The 15,901-nt window shown below is 52.6% G+C and overlaps 1 protein-coding gene across 1 annotated transcript; it reads left to right on the top strand.

Annotated features, from left to right (window-relative positions):
* The first annotated feature begins 6,021 nt into the window (after window positions 1-6,021).
* On the top strand, window positions 6,022-11,765 carry IRX5 (iroquois homeobox 5). The gene is made up of 3 exons (XM_039352379.1): window positions 6,022-6,783; window positions 9,212-9,617; window positions 10,240-11,765. Exons 1-3 carry the CDS (start codon window positions 6,529-6,531, stop codon window positions 11,052-11,054), a joined length of 1,476 nt encoding a protein of 491 aa, XP_039208313.1. The 5' UTR covers window positions 6,022-6,528; the 3' UTR covers window positions 11,055-11,765.
* Window positions 11,766-15,901: the final 4,136 nt, after the last annotated feature.

Raw genomic sequence — 15,901 nt, 5'->3', positions numbered from 1 at the left:
ACGCTTTCCTGCCTAGCATTTTCGCTTCCCTCACAATGACACCACAACCCACCGCCTGCAAGGTAGCCTGGGCTAAGGGGCTTGGGCTAGCCTCAAATCGTGCCCTGAGCTCCAGTGGCTGATTCTTGGTTTTGGTCTAATTCTGGTTCTGATTCAACCCCAGGGCGGGTCTGATAGGCCAGGAGGTTTAGGGCAGTGGTGGTGAACCTATGGCACAGGTGCCAGAGGCGGCACTCAGAGCCCTCTCTGTGGGCACGCGCACCGTCGCCCCAGTCCCAGGCCTTCAGCTGGGTTTTATAAAAGCTTTTCGCTTTAGGCCTCCGCCTCCGTGTGCAAAAAAAAAAAGGCTCAATCAATCAATCAATTTCAACTTCTTGCGGGGGGGGGGGGGGAGATCTTGCAAAGTTGGAATTGATTGATTGAACTTTTTAGTCCCACCCAGTCTGCCGTTACCACTGCAGCCACGCTCACCGAATGGGTCACACCCATCCAATTAGCCATACCCAGCCAATGGGCCACACCCACCCGGCACCCGAAGATGCATAAGTGGGTTTTGGGTTGCAGTTTGGGCCGTAGGTCTCTTAAAGTTTTGCCATCACTGGTTTAGGGTTTTGCCTAAATGATAGAGAGAAGTCTGGGAGAGTTTCTTGGGACCCCTATCTGGATGTCCAGTCTAGAACTGGCCTGGGCATCTGGCCTTGCCTCAGTAGTTGAGTTTAGGGAGCCCTATTCTTGGGGGGGGGGGATGCTCTCTGTTCCCAAACCTTGCCTATCATTTTCAGGATGCGCCTATTCAGATCATTAGATATTTTTTAGTATTGTCTTCCTTCTTTTCCTCCACCTCCTTCTCTTCCTCCTCCCCTTTTTTCATTCCTTCCTCCTCCTTTCCTTCCTTCTTCCTTCCTTTTTTCTCTTTCCTTCTTTCCTTCCTTCTTCCTTGCTTTTCACTTTCCTCCCTTCCTGTCTTTTCCCTCCTTCTCTTCTCCTTCCTTCCTCTATCCTCCTCCTTTCCTCCTCTTTCTTTCCTTCCTTCTTTCTTTTTTCTTTTTCCTTCCTTTCCTTTCCTTCTTTCTTCCTTCCTCTCCCTCCTTTCTTCCTCTAACCTCTTCCCTCCCTCTTCTTTCTTTCTTTCTTTCTTTCTTTCTTTCTTTCTTTCTTTCTGTCTTTGTCTTTCTCTCTCTCTCTCTCTCTTTCTTTCTTTCTTTCTCTTTTTCTTTCTTTCTTTCTCTTTCTGTCTTTCTCTCTTTCTTTCTTTCCTTCTGTCTTTCTGTCTTTCTTTCTGTCTTTTTCTTTCTTTCTCTCTCTTTCTTTCTGTCTTTTTCTTTCTGTCTTTCTCTTTCTTTCTTTTCTCTCTTTCTTTCTTTCTCTTTCTGTCTTTCTCTTTCTTTCTTTCTTTCTTTCTTTCCTTCTGTCTTTCTTTCTTTCTTTTTGTCTTTTTCTCTCTCTCTTTCTTTCTTTCTTTTCTCTCTCTCTTTCTTTCTCTTTTTCTTTCTTTCTTTCTCTTTCTGTCTTTCTCTTTCTTTCTTTCTTTCTTTCTTTCTTTCCTTCTGTCTTTCTTTCTGTCTTTTTCTTTCTCTCTCTTTCTTTCTTTCTGTCTTTCTCTTTCCTTTCTTTCTTTCTTTTTTTCTTTCTCTATGTTTAGCAAATGCTGAGAGCATAGGATCAATTCAGGCTGATCCAAAGGCCTTAGAATCTGTTATAATTACTAGTATTAGTATTACTCTTCTCCAGCCAGAAATGTGCACCCTTCAAGCACATAAAAAGGAATTAGAGGCTGCGATCAGAGAAAGGAAGAGGAATCAATAAATATGCAACGGGGGGGGGGGAGAGAAAAACCTCTCTGGAGATTTGGTCGCCCTGCATCCGTTAGTTGCCTGGGCTGGGAGGTCCATCAAGCACTCCGATCCTTTCTCTTCTGTCTCTTTCCTTTCTCTCTCTTTCTTTGATCCAGAAGAATGACAAAACCATCCTGGGAGAGCTAACCATTCCCCCCCCCCTCGGGAAAGTTTTGATCGGAGAGATTGAATATCTAGAATTTGGTGGTGGTGATGGGGTTTCAAAATGTCATCCTAGGTCCAAGAATTTGGTAGCCTCAGGTTGGTTTGTTTGTTTTTCTTTAATTTGGATGAGGAGGAGACCGACACTGCCGCTGCTTGGGGGGTCGTAATTGGACAATTATGTGCAGCCCCCCCGCCCCCGAGGGGGGGAAAAGAGAAATGGAAGGTGGGAAGCGAGGGGAAAAACTGGAGAGAGCTTATTAAATGCCACGGAACTCACTTCCGAATAAATCCGGTACACTCCCAACTGAAACTTTTTGATGGAGCCCAACTTGTGCATCCTTCCTTACAGGTAGCCTCCGTGCTTGCTTTACTCGGGAGTAAAAACCCGGGCTCCGGCTTAGCCAACGAAACTGCTTGTCCGTGGAAAAGCAGGCCGGTTCGGCATCTTAGCCTCAAGCCGCTGTTCTCTTTAGCAAGAAAATGGGGCGGCGGTTTTAAAAATTAGGATGTAACGAGACATCATTCCGGTCCGAGGACTTGAGAATTAAGAACGATCTCCCCCCCCCCCAAATAAGGCCAGTTTGGCGGGGATCGATCCTGCTAACGTAATTCATCGCCAGCCTCACCTGGCGGAGAAGTTTCTAAAATCGCTTGAACGTCCGGGGTGGGTGGATGGGTGGATGGATGGATGGATGGATGGAGGCGTCCAAAATTAGCTTTATCCGAAGATCCCAGCTTCTCCCCGGGTAAGAACGGCGGACACACGCTTGGTGGAAAAATACGACGAACCCCAAATTCGGTTCCCAGTCGATTCTACTATACTTCTTCTTGTTAACTAACCTCTTTCTCTGCCTCCTGGGAATTTTGTCTTCCTTAGCATTCAGCTCATCTCCCTGTGTGTGTGTCTCTTTCTTTCTTTCTTTCTTTCTTTCTTTCTTTCTTTCTTTCTTTCTTTCTTTCTTTCTTTCCTTTCTTCTTTCTTTCTTTCTTTCTTTTCTTTCCTTCCTTCCTTCCTTCCTTCTCTCTCTCTCTTTCTCTCTCTCTTTCTCTCTCTCCCTTACGCCCTTCTGACTAAAGGAAGCAAAATAAATAAACAAATCCCGACCTGCTGAATCGAACCTGGCCAGAAAGTTTCGCAGAGACTTAAGCGCCCCCCAGAGCCTCCGTACAGGGGCGAGCCGAGCTGTTGAGCCAGGACATATGACTGCTGCCGGGCGCAGACCTCGCGCTCCTCCACCTCTCCCCAAAGAAAGCTTAGAGGTCGCCTAAAGGAGACTTCGCCCGCCCACTCACCCACCGGGCTTGGGGGGGGGGGATGTCTGGTCCCAGCCAAGAAGCCCCCTTCGTCAAACAGGCTAGCTTTGCAGGCTGGTTCTCGGCCGCTTTGCAACTAAGGTGGCCCCGCGCGGGCATAGGGAGTGGCCTTTCATTTGTGAGGGTGGGCTCAGGGGTCGTTCCTTAGGCTGAAAGGGAAACTTCGGAAGCGCAGAAGGCGGAGGTGGTCGAGGGTTGGAAAGACGCATCCGTTTTCGTGGGGGCAGAAAGATATCAGAAATGCCTCTCCTGCAAGAAGGAGAGGGAAGGAAGGGAGAGAGAGAGAGAGAGAGAGAAGAGTGGAAGGGGGCGTTTAGCTGCATGGCCAGCACAGCTCCAATCAGCCCCTTCGGGTTTCTTTTACTTTTTCTTCTGCAAAAGGGAGCGGGAAGGAAGGGGGGGAGGAGAGAGAGAGAGGGGGGGGGAGGGAGGGAGAGAGAGAGAGAGAGAGAGAGAGTGAGAGAGAGAACAGGGCGCGATCCTACTGGGTAATAGATATCTGCTAGAATCAAAGGAGATTACATTCTGCGACCAGCGTGGACTTTCTCAGCTCCATCTGGTTTTAATCTGCTTTGGCCACTACCCTTTTATGGGGTTTAAGTGGGGGTGGGGAAAAGGAAAGATACCTGGATTATTATTATTTCTTTTTCTTGTCTTTTCTCCCCCCCCCCGTGGGATGCTCTGGCCAAGCATCGCCCAGCAGGCCGTTCCCGCAGTCTCGTTCTCTCTCCGCCGCCCTCCGCGGCTTTTCCTGGGTCTCCCCCCCCCCTTTTTTTTTTCTCCTTCCCTGCCGAGGGGACAGAAACCAACCCGAACCCTTCTGCTACTGTCACAACAAGCGGGCGGGGTGGGCGGCTCGCCTTTCTCTCGGGACCCCTTTGGCAAACGGGCGCTGCTGCGTGGCGAGATTTTTTCGCCTTCCCCCCCCCCCGCCTACCTCGGCAAGAGGAACAACCGACCCTGGCGTGGGCCCCGGGTGGCAGAAACACGGGGTCGCAGGTTCTTTTCCCTTCTCACGACCTCTTAAGAGAAACGGAAGAGGGAGAGAACTTTAGGCAGCCGGGTTGGTCCAGATGTGCAAATTCAAACCAGAGAGTTAGTTAAGCGCCTAATCCATAATTCGGTTTCGAGTGATGGTTTGTGATTGGCTATGTTATTGGAAGCAAGGCAGCGATGAAACGGGTAAGAGTCGTTTCGTTTCAAACAGAAGGATCCCGGGAAAGGCTCCGAGGCCAGAATACCTTCCCAGCAACCCTAAAAAGGTAGACAGGAGGAACTTTAAGTCCACCTGGCCCATCTCCATAACTGAGCTGTAATTTTAAGGTGCTCACTCCCCAGGCCGGGTCTTCTGCGGCCGCGGTGCTTGAGGAAGGAAAGAGAGAAGGGAATAGAGCAAATAAGAATTGGATTCCTCTGGAGTAAGAAAGGGGGGGTAGCTTTCTACCCCTTTCTTACCGCCCTACAGGCGGATCATTTATGGAGGGGGAAAATGTTTCGTGGGAAAATATCTATAATGATAATAACAACAATAACAGACATTAGTAAGAAGCTGTGAGGCAGGTAGGACAGCAAAGCAATGCCAAGTTTAGAAAAACTCTTTTTTTTCCCCACCTCTTCTTCGACAGATGGCTTTTGATTTATTTGGACTTCTTTTTAACTTCCTTATTCTCAGATTTGCTTATTCGAAATTTCCTTCCTCCCTTCGTCTTCTTCCTTCCTTCTTTCCTCCCTCCTCCCTCCCTTCCTTCCTCTCTCCTTCTCCTTCCTTCTTTCCTCCCTCCTTCCTTCCTCCCTCCCTCCTTTTCCTTCCTTCTTTCCTCCCTCCTTCCTCCCTCCCTCCTTCTCCTTCCTTCTTTCCTTCTTTCTTTCCTTCCTTCCTTTCTTCTTTTTCCTTCCTTCCTTCCTTCTTTCTTTCCTTCCTTCCTTTCTTCTTTTTCCTTCCTTCCTTCCTTCCTTCCTTCCTTCTTTCCTCCCTCCCTCCTTTTCCTTCCTCCTTTCCCCCTCCTTCCCCCCTCCCTCCTCCTTCCTTCTTTCCTTCCTTCCTTTCTTCTTTTTCCTTCCTTCCTTCCTTCCTTCCTTCCCTTCCTTCCTTCCTTCCTTCCTTCCTTCCTTCCTTCCTTCCTTCCTTCCTTCCTTCCTTCCTTCCTTCCTTCCTTCCTTCCTTCCTCTAAGTCTTTTTCATCAAGCGAGCGCATTCGCATTCCAGGGCAGGCCAGCCTGCGAGAGCGAGCTAGCGAGCGAGCGAGCGAGCGAGGACCCAGCCTGCAAGCGCCTTGCCATAAATCAAAAGAGAAATTGCGCTGATGGTGTATTTAGCAAATGAAGAAAGTTGGAGGTGATCTTTGCTAAACAGCTTGGCTGTTGATTGCCAGAGGCCGGCGCAATTGAGCCGGAAAGAGAAGAGGGGGGGGCGGGAGACAGAGAGAGAGAGAGAGAGAGAGAGAGAGAGAGAAGAGAGGGGGGGAGGGGGAGAGAGAGAAGAGGGGAAGGGGGCGTTTAGCTGCTTGGCTTTGGCCAGCCCAGCTCCAATCAGCCCCTTCGGGTTTCTTTTACTTTTTCTTCTCCCTTCCCTTCTTCTCCACCTCCACTCCCCGCCTCTCCCTCCCTCTTTCCTTCTCTTCCCCCCCCCCATCGCCGTCTCTCGCTCCACCAACATCCCCCCCCCGCGGAAGGCGGAGCCCGGGCGCGTTGCGTCGGAGGCGTCAGAATCCTCAGTTTCCAACTTCGCGTCTTGGCAGGACCTTTGGCGGAGCGCGCACAGGGAAGGGGGGCGGCGGGTGGGCGGTCAAGCAGCCAGGCGAGAGAGAGAAGGAGCGAGCCGGGAGCCCGAGAGGAGAAAGCGCCCCTTTCCTCGTCCAGCGGAGGGAGCGAGGAGAAGAAGACGCCTGCAAAGGAGGAGGAGGAGGAGGAAGAGGAGGAGGAGGAAGAGGAGGAGAACGGGGGCGAGGGGGGGGCGAAAGGTGCCGCGCGCCGGAGACTCCAGCCAGAGCCGCTGCGAAGGGGCGGCGGCGAAGAGGGGCTTCTCCGCCCGTCCGCCCCCCGTTGGCAGAGGCGCCCGCCGACGACGCGCTCCGCAGAGAGCCCAAGACCCGAGCGCCCAAGACCCGAAGCTCGGAGCGGCGCTGCGCTTTGGCGGCGGCGGCGGCTGCTGCGGGGCTGGCTGGGGCTGGCTGGGGCTGGCTGGCCGGCGGAGCTCTGCCAGCAGCTTCCGGCCATGTCGTATCCTCAGGGTTACTTGTACCAGCCGTCCGCCTCGCTGGCCCTCTACTCTTGCCCTGCCTACAGCACCAGCGTGATCTCCGGTCCGCGGACGGATGAGCTGGGCAGATCGCCGTCCGGCTCGGCTTTTTCCCCCTACGCCGGCTCCACCGCCTTCAGCGCTCCCTCGCCCGGCTACAACTCGCACCTCCAGTACGGCACAGACCCGGCGGCGGCGGCGGCGGCCGCGGCTGCCTTCTCCTCCTACGTGGTAAGAACGCCCGCTCCTTCCTTCCTTCCTTCCTTCCTTCCTTCCTTCCTTCCTTCCTTCCTTCCTTCCTTCCTTCCTTCCTTCCTTCCTTCCTTTCTCTCTTCCTCCTTCCTTCCTTTCTTTCTCTCTTCCTTTATTCCTCCTTCCTTCCTTCGTTCCCTTCCTTCCCTTCCTTCCTTCCTTCCTTCCTTTTTTCCTTCCTTCTTTCCTTCCTTCTTTCCTTCCTTTCTTTCTTCCTTCCTTTCTTTCTTTCTTCTTCCTTCCTTCCTTCCTTCCTTCCTTCCTTCCTTCCTTCCTTCCTTCCTTCCTTCCTTCCTTCCTTCCTTCCTTCCTTCCTCGGCGCAGGCTGGAAGGAGGCAGGAGTGGGCAGGGGGCTTGGGCGAGAAGGGACCCCCGGAGTCAGGAGCCAAGGGGAGGCGGAGAAGACGCCCGGAGCTCGGGCTTTCCTTGGGGGCCTTGCAGAAACGGCTCTGGCTGCAGGGAAAGGACGCCGGGAACGGAGAGAAGGCAAGCCGGCAGTCTGGAGGCTCCGGGCCTTTCCTTACGAAGTCTCGGGCCCACCGGCTTCTAATAGCCGAAGACAAGGGGCGTCCGGTCCTGCTTCGTCTCAAATGGGGGCAATTCTCCCCTTAACGGGAGACCCCCTCAAGGGGGAAAATGCTGCCGGTTCGCCTCCCGCAAAAGCCTAAGCAGTTCTTGGCTGCATCAGCCCGTTTATTCGAGAGTACGAGGGGAACCCGTAGGCGAAGCGGGTCGGCTGGGTTGAGAAGCTGAGCGCCCGGCTCGGTCGGGTTAGAAGCTAAAGGGGGAAGGGGGGGAAGGGGTTTTTTGGCAAATCGGAGAAAAAGAAAGAGAAAGAAAGAAAGAAGAGAAAAATAAATAAAGAACGAAAGAAAGAAAGAAGAGAAAAAGAAAGAAAAAAGAAAGAAAGAGAAAGTGGAGAGAGAAAGAAAGAGAAAGAAAAAAGAGAAAGAAAAAGAAAAAGAGAAAAAGAAAGTGGAGATAGAGAGAGAAAGAAATGGAGAAAGAGAAAGAAAAAAATGGAAAGAGAGAGAGAGAGAGAAAGCGAGAGAAAGAAAGAAAGAAATTAAATTTAGGGTGCCGCCTGGTTAGCTTTTCAGAGATTCCCACCCCATCACTTTATTTTTTGTACGTGCACGTCGGAACACGGCGCTCCCACCACCCGCTCCCATCCCCCTGACCTCCTTTGAATTCAAGTCAGGTCAAGCAGTTTAGATGCCCATCAGTTTGGCTGCCGAGAAGGGGACGAGGGGGGGGAGGCGGCGGAGGGGGGGGGGAACCGGTCAGATTTCGCCCCTCGCCCTTTCTCAGCTTCTGCTGCTGTTAAATCCAAGATTCCCGCAGCATCAGGTCGGTAAACAAATCAGCACCGCCTCACTCGTATTAAAATATAGTGGTTTTTTTTAAAAGGTGTGTGTGGGGGGAGATTTGCGAAGCCACTTATACTGCTCTGAGTTAGGGGGTCACTGCCGAAGTGTACCCGGGAATTTTTTTTTTTTTTTTGCACGAGACGAAGACAGAGAAATAAAGCAAAAAAAAAAAAAAAAAAAAAAAAAAAAAAAAAAAAAACCCCCCCGCGTTTCTCTTCGCCCTGCGGACCTGCCTCCGGCGCTGCCTGCCTTTCCTGGGCTGCGCACAACCCAAATCCATTTTTTAAGGCAACCGCCTTAGGCCTCGGGGGGGGGGGAGCGAACCCCCACTCCGTTTGAATCCGATTTAGCTGGGCTTTCAAACCAGACGTAGCTGAGCCCGGACTTTTTCCTCTTCGTCCTTTTTCTTCTGCAAGGATTCCTTTTCGCCCCCCCCCCCTTTCCACTTGATTGCCACCAGCTCCCCAGTGGTGGTGGGTTGGTGGTGGGGGGGGTAAATGAAAACAAAACCTGGACGGGAGAGTTTGGGCGAAAGGGTGCCTTTAATTAAAGGGGGGGGAGAGGCGGGGTGTAATTTGTTGCTGTTTACAGGCGGATAATCCGGCGTAGAGGGAAGTCGGGGCGGCGGGTGAGTTTGTGTGGGGGGGGGCGGGGGTCAGGAAAGCTGTAGCAAAGGTGTCAAAAATGCTGTTAGGGGCGAGCGGGCTCTTCTCTGCCTGCGTTCAGACGTTCCGGCGACCCGCGTGATGGACCTTATCAAGGTTTTTTTTGTGTGTTTTGTTTCCTTTTAGGCCGGTTTCTGAGTTGCTATTATTATTTCCCGTGTGGGTCGTTGTTATAGTTATTGTTATTATTGGAGTGGAAGGGGAGGGTGGGTGGTGGGCAGGAGAAAAGGTCCCTTAAAAACAGAGGTCGTAATATTATCCATCCCAAGCGGTGGGGCTTTGGGGCAAGGCGCGGGGGGGGGGAAAACCCCTTCTCCCTCCTCGGCCTTGCTTCTGCTCCTCTTCCTCCCTTCTCCTTCTCGTTTCTTGCAGGCCTCGCCCTACGACCACAGCCCCGGCATGGCGGGGTCCTTGGGGTACCACCCCTACGCCGCCCCCCTGGGCTCCTACCCTTACGGGGACCCGGCTTACCGCAAGAACGCCACGCGGGACGCCACGGCCACGCTGAAGGCCTGGCTGAGCGAGCACCGCAAGAACCCCTACCCGACCAAGGGCGAGAAGATCATGCTGGCCATCATCACCAAGATGACCCTCACCCAGGTCTCCACCTGGTTCGCCAACGCCCGCCGCCGCCTCAAGAAGGAGAACAAGATGACCTGGACGCCGAGGAACCGCAGCGAGGACGAGGAGGAAGAGGAGAACATCGATCTGGAGAAGAACGACGTCGAAGACCCCACCAAACTGGAGGAGAAGGGCGACCCCGAGACGGGCCAGCACGGTAAGAGACGCCACCCTCTGCCCCTGACCCCAAACGCAGCTGGGTTGGTTTCCGCGCTTGGAGGCCTTGGAGAGGACCGTTTCCTCTCCAAGGTGGGGACCTGTGTGTGTGCGCGTGTGTGTGCGTGTGTATAGAAGCGTGGGGTGGTGGGTCTCCCCACTTAGTGGTCGGGGTCCTCTGGAGGGGGCTGAGAATGCTAGGCCTCTGGTCCCTTGAAAGGCGCAAGGCCTGTCCTGGAACAGCTTTTAGTAAGCCCAGGAAAGAGGCCTGGGGGCTTTCTGTATTCTCACGGTCCGCTCCAGCAGGTCGAGTGAGGGGCCTCATTCACACGACCGAGAAACTTGGGGTTGAGAAACTTGGGTTTGTTTTTTTTTTTCCCAGGGGAGATAACTTAGACGGCTTAGCCGGTTCTGCCAACCCGGCCTCTGGGGGGGGGGGGATCAACCTTTCTCGGCCGGTCTGCTGGGTGGGGGGTGGGGGGGAGGATGTGGGGGAGAGGGAGGGAAGCAGACAAGAGGCCCGTCTTCAGGTGTCAGGTTCAGGGGTTGTGTGAAGGCGAAGCACTGAAGCCGCAGACTGAGGACGGCTCCGGGCCGTTTCTCCGGATTTTTCTCCTCCGCAGACTCGAAAGGCGTCGGAGGGGGCAAAGAAGCCGACGGGACCTCCAGCGACTCGGATTGTAAAGAAAGCCCCGAGCAGACGCTTCGGAAAGAAGCCGCCGGCGCCGCTTCACCGCCTTTGGCGCACTGCGGCTCGGCCGGCCGGCTGCTTCTCCAGGCTCACCACCAGCAGCTCTTGCAGGCCGGGGCCGAGGACCCCCCGCCGCCCCCTCCTCCTCCTCCTCCTCCTCCTCCTCCTCCTCTTCCTCCTCCCGCCCAGTACAGACCCCCTTCGACGGACCTGCCCCCCAGCCACGCCACCTCGGTCATCCACACGCCCCAGGCGCCTCCGCAGGCGGCCGGCCCGGGGGCTCTTTCCAAGCCCAAGCTGTGGTCCCTGGCGGAGATCGCCACCTCCGTGGACAAAGGCAAGGAAGCGGGGGGCAGCGGCGAGACCCCCCCGCAAACGCCTTCGGGCTTCAGCGGGCCGGCGGCCCAGTCCCCGACGGCGCGCTCGCCTTCTTCTTCTTCTGCCGCCGCCGGCCCCCCCTGCCCCTTCCCCAACGGCGCCGCCTCGGTGCTCCCGCGACCCCTTTACTACGCCACCAGCCCCTTTTACCCCGGCTACACGAACTACGCTTCCTTCGGACACCTTCACGGCAACGCGGCGGCCCCCCCGGCCGGCGCCCCCGGCCCCCACTTTAACGGATTAAACCAGAGCCTTTTGAACAGAGCCGAAAGCTTGGCGAAAGACGCGAAAGTGCTCCGAAGCCAGAGCCACTACGAGCTCAGCAAAGAGTCGCCTTACGAACTCAAAAAAGGTACGTCGCACATTTAATCTCCGGCTTGAGCTCAGCTCCGGGACTTTTGGGGACTTTGGGGGGGGGGGGTCGGGCCCGCCCTGGATTCGAGGGGAGAGAAAGTTGCACCCCCATTCGCCCCCACCGCCCCCCACCCCTTTCCGCCGCTCTTTCGGCGATTTCTTCTTTTTTTTTCCCTTTCCATTTTTTTTTCTTTTTTTAAAAAATCGGGGGCGATTTTTCGACGTTTCTTTCCAATCGACCCCGGTCTTGATTGGGTGTTTTTTTTTTTCTTTTTTGCCCTCCATCCACTGCCAAAATGGGGGAGGGGGAAGAAAGGGTGAAAGAGAGAGAGAGCGAACGAAAGAGAGTGTGAGAAAGAAAGAAAGAAAGAAAGAAAGAAAGAGAAAGAAAGAAAGAAAGAAAGAAAGAAAGAAAGAAAGAAAGAAAGAAAGAAAGAAAGAAAGAAAGAAAGAAAGAAAGAAAGAAAGAATATAAAAAAGAGAAAGTTCTGGCCGGTTTCCCAATCAGCTTTATAATTTATTTGAAAACGCAGCTTTTAGAAGTCTTACACAGAACTTGCAAGACGTGATGGGTATGTGGAGAAACTCTCGCACGCGGGGGGGGGGGAGAAACCAGAGACTATTTGTATGAAATCTTATTCTGTATATTTAATGTAGCTTTTTTTGTATTTAAATCGGTTATACGGTATCTTTGAAGTAAATTATGAAATGCAACCACTTGTACAGCCACCATGTCGCTTTTTGGTCCTCTATAATATAGTTATCTATAAATATAGATATATACACATACACACACACACACACGTTGCGTTGGTGACTTCTCCCGAATTGTTTTATATACGCGCCTGTGTGTTTGTGTATCTATCTGCATATTGAATTATTAGTAGCCGAATATTATCTGAAATTAATAGCTTTCCATGCGGAAAGCTAGTCAGGCTGTGCTATGGGGTATATAAATCACAGACGCCCCTCAGTCCAGTGTGAAGTCAAACCATAGATTTATTTTTATATGCATTAAAATGGAGGAAAAAAAATACATTTTGAAAAGAAATACCGACCATTGGGGGGGTGGTGGTGGCAATCCGAATGCAACAAAGAAAGAAAAAAAAAAGGGGGGGGGAACGAATAAAGAAAATATTCTAATGAATTCTTCCACCTTGTTCACGATGAGAACGCGAAAAATTATCATTATTGCCAGTAGCCGGAAAGTAAAGTTGGGGGTGTTTGTAGTCCCAGATTTGGGGAAAGTTGCCCAAGTAATGGATTTTTGGGGGTGTGTGTGGGGGGGTGTATGCGTGTAAGGGGCCAGTGACGGTTTTGAGAGATATTTCACCTGGGCGGATTTTACACAGGCCAAAGGACTCTTCAAATTGTGCTGATTTCAATTTGAAATGATAGCCCCCCCCCCAAAAAAAAGCCGCATCATTTGAAACGGCCTGGGGGCTACTACCGTTTTGGTCGTGTGAACGCGGTGGCCCAGCCTCAGATTTCGACTTCTGATACGATCTGGGCAAGATTTTGAGGGTGAATCGCTTCTTGGGAACCGACGGGGGTGCTCGCTTCGGGACGCCGGCCCCCTGCCTAAATTTGGGGGTCGTTGGGGGGGTTGGGGGGGAGAGGAAAGAAGCGCTGTAAGAGGGGCTAAAAACGAAAGAAGCCGCCGCTTCTGAGGAGCCTTTTGCCCGCGAAGGAGATTCGATTTTACAGCCGATTTCTCTCGAGTGGTTTCCCTGCGCTAGAATACACGGAGGAGCCGCGAGGTTGTGTGAATCGGTGCCCGCGTGGGCTGGAGCGCCGTTCCTTTCCTTGCTCGGGGCGGCCTTCTCTCTCTTTCTTTCCCCCTCTGGGGTCCGGCTCAACTTTGCAAAATCGGGGGGGGGGGAGAGGCTAAAACGATTGCGCCCTCCGCCCCATTAGCTCCATTCCGCCCCAGGCGCGGACGGGGACTTCTGCGGGGGGGGGGGCGCGCAGATGAGTGCGAGCAAATGGAGGGTGAGTAGGGTCGCCTTGGACCGCTTCCCAAATTCACAGGTAGGTGTCAGACTTGTACCGAATTTCAAACGGAGCCCTTCCGACTCCGTGCAAGGGAGACAGAGCCCAGGTTACACACACACACACACACACACACACACACACACACACACACACACACACACACACACACACAAATGTCCCCTGCCCCCGAAATAATGGAACTAAAAAGAAGCGCCTTTGCCATCCAGTTCTCTCCAACGGCAGGTTGAGACTGGAAGATCCGAAAGATAAATCTCCGATTTATTTAATCGTTTTGAACAGGGCAAACATTAACCCCTTCGGTTCTTATTTAAACTCTCTCTCTCTCACACACACACACACACACACACAGTGCAAGATCATCTGAGGCCCCCAGTTGCCTTTCGGCTCTTCGGCTCCCTTTTTTTTTTCTGAGAGGGGCGCAGGTCGGAACCTCCAGGCTTTATGCGGCCCCTCCCCAAAACCCCTTTGAGGGCAATCCCCAGGCCTTCTCAGAGGCTTTATCTATTTATTTCACTGAAGGGAAGGAAAAAGACCAAACGCAAGCCTGGACGACCGTCTTTACAATATCGAATATTATGTTGAGAGGTGATCAAAAATGAAGTCCGGGTTGTTTTATGGCCTGGTTTGACTCCTCTATTTGTGGGCCTGTTTTCCTCCCCGTCCGCCTCCCCCGCAGACCATTTAAATAGCAAATGTTTCTTGGAGACCACAAATGCTTCCTCCTTCCTGAGTTTAGAAGGAAGGCTGAAAACCATTCGTTCTTTTCCTGGAAACAAGAGAAAAAGGGAAGGAAGGAAGGAAGGAAGGAAGGAAGGAAGGAAGGAAGGAAGGAAGGAAGGAAGGAAGGAAGGAGAGAGGGGGGGGAGAAAGGAAAAGAAGATTTTCTTTCAGAAGATGGGGTGATCTTGTGTATTAAGGCGTCCGGCTGGGGCCCCAAAGAAACAGAAGGAAGAGGAATCATGGCCCTTGCAAATAGATCCCAGTAGAGGCTGATCCCAGCCTCGGTTAATTCTACTGGGATCTATTCTTAAGGCAATAGAACTGTGCTTCTTTCCCTTAAGGCGGGGGCCTGAGAGACGCCGCTTTACTTGCGAGTAAACCTCCATTGAACGCCTGGCGGCCGGGTCTGAAGTTTGTCTTGGGTTCGCGTGTAGAAGGAGACGAGGCAACACCCTCGCTGTGGAAAATACGTCCGAACGCCGTCGCGGTTAGCTGTCTAAATGGTCCTAGCTTAGGTTAGCGCGACTCCTGGCGTGTGAGTGTGGCGCGCGTGTAAAATAACCCCCGTTCCCTTGGAGTAAAGAAGCAGAGGATCGGGTGCCTTCGGGCCTTCGTCCCCGCCTCCCTGCTTTAGGATCCACAATGGATTTCCGCACCCCCCCCCCCAAAAAAAAAGTGACCCAGGAAGCAACGGCCGCTCTTGTGCAAGGAGGGTTGGGCGGTTGTTAGTTCCTGGCAACTTTAGTCGCCCCTTTCGTAGCTCTGGGGCGTTTCTGGGGAGCACGGAGGTCCCTTGGCTAGTTGAGATCCTTCGCGCGTCGACTTGGCGTTTGCGCGCTTATCTTAGACGGGTAAATGCTCCGCGGTGGCTTCAAACGGTTCCCCCCGACCCGCCTAATGAGCTGTTAATTAGCTGAGCCTCGGCTATTCAACTGTTCAAACTACCCCATGCGTCCCACCCGCTCTTTCCCTGACTCTCAGGGTGGCTGTGAAGCCATTTGTCACACCAGCACAACGCCGGGTCGGGTTCCCACGACGCAGGGACTTGCAATTCCCTCCCCCCACCCCCACCCCCAGGTTCAACCTCAAACGTTGTGGGGCCGAAGCGCTGAAGGTTACGTTCGGGTCCAGCTCCTCCTCTTCCTCGGACGATCTGAGTCAACCGGGATTCAGTGAACCCCGAGTTAAAGTAGTGTGGGAACGCAGAGCGATTTCAACCCTGCAAACCGGCTTTTAAAGAAATTTTACACTAGTTGGAGCTGCACAGGAGCGGCGTTGTCCAGATCATTCTGATCTGTTTATAAAAATTTAAAGAAGGACCGCAAAGCGAGGGCCAAATCGGTTGTCTAAAAAGTTGAGAAAAGACGCGGGGGGAGGGGAGGGGGGAGTCAGTAGCCAAAGGAAACATACAGAATTCGGTTTCGTCCCAAACGAATCGGATGGCTTTGCTTTCTTCGTTTAAAGGAGGGAAACGCCGCCTTTCTCCGAAGGAACGAGGGGGGGGGGGTGACCTGCGTCCAGTGGCAATTCAGACGAACACCTTGGGAGCCCAAAGTCAAGCTGTTTAAAATAAATTTAATATATATATAGAGAGAGAGAGAATACCGGCGCGCGTTTGAATGCGAAGGCTGTTGCAAAAGGAAGCTCGTTTAACTTCGCGGTTGCTTGTCCCGGTATGGAATGGAGTGGGTGTACCCTTCCTTTCCAAATTCGGGGAAAAACTATTCCAAAGCCCGGAGGGCAAGATTGGAGATAGTCAGGAAAGCCGAGGACGCTTTTGCATACAATAAGATGGGTATTAAATAGCTCCTATTAGCCGTCTGCGTTGAATGTGTGTTTTGATTTGTATCACGCCTGTATCATTATTTTTACAAATAACTCAAGGCGTTGAACTATCCAACACACCCTTCTCCTCCTCCTCCTGTTTTCCCCGCCACAACAACCCTTGGGAGGGGAGTTGGGCAGAGCGAGAGTGACTGGCCCAAGATTCCCCCAGCTGGCTTTCATGGCTAAAGCGAGACTCGAATCCAGGATCTCCCGCTTTCTAGACTGATGCCTTAAACTACTACTAGACCAAATTGTCTCTTAAATGCGCCGTCTTTCTATGGCAATAAACTCACTTCCTT

Source organism: Crotalus tigris, unplaced genomic scaffold (assembly GCF_016545835.1).
Source record: "Crotalus tigris isolate CLP2741 ecotype Arizona unplaced genomic scaffold, ASM1654583v1 scf7180000018432.44079421565:4894166, whole genome shotgun sequence".
Lineage (NCBI taxonomy): Eukaryota > Metazoa > Chordata > Lepidosauria > Squamata > Viperidae > Crotalus > Crotalus tigris.
The sequence above is the reverse complement of the archived record's forward strand: the minus strand, read 5'-3'. Positions and strand labels throughout refer to the sequence as shown.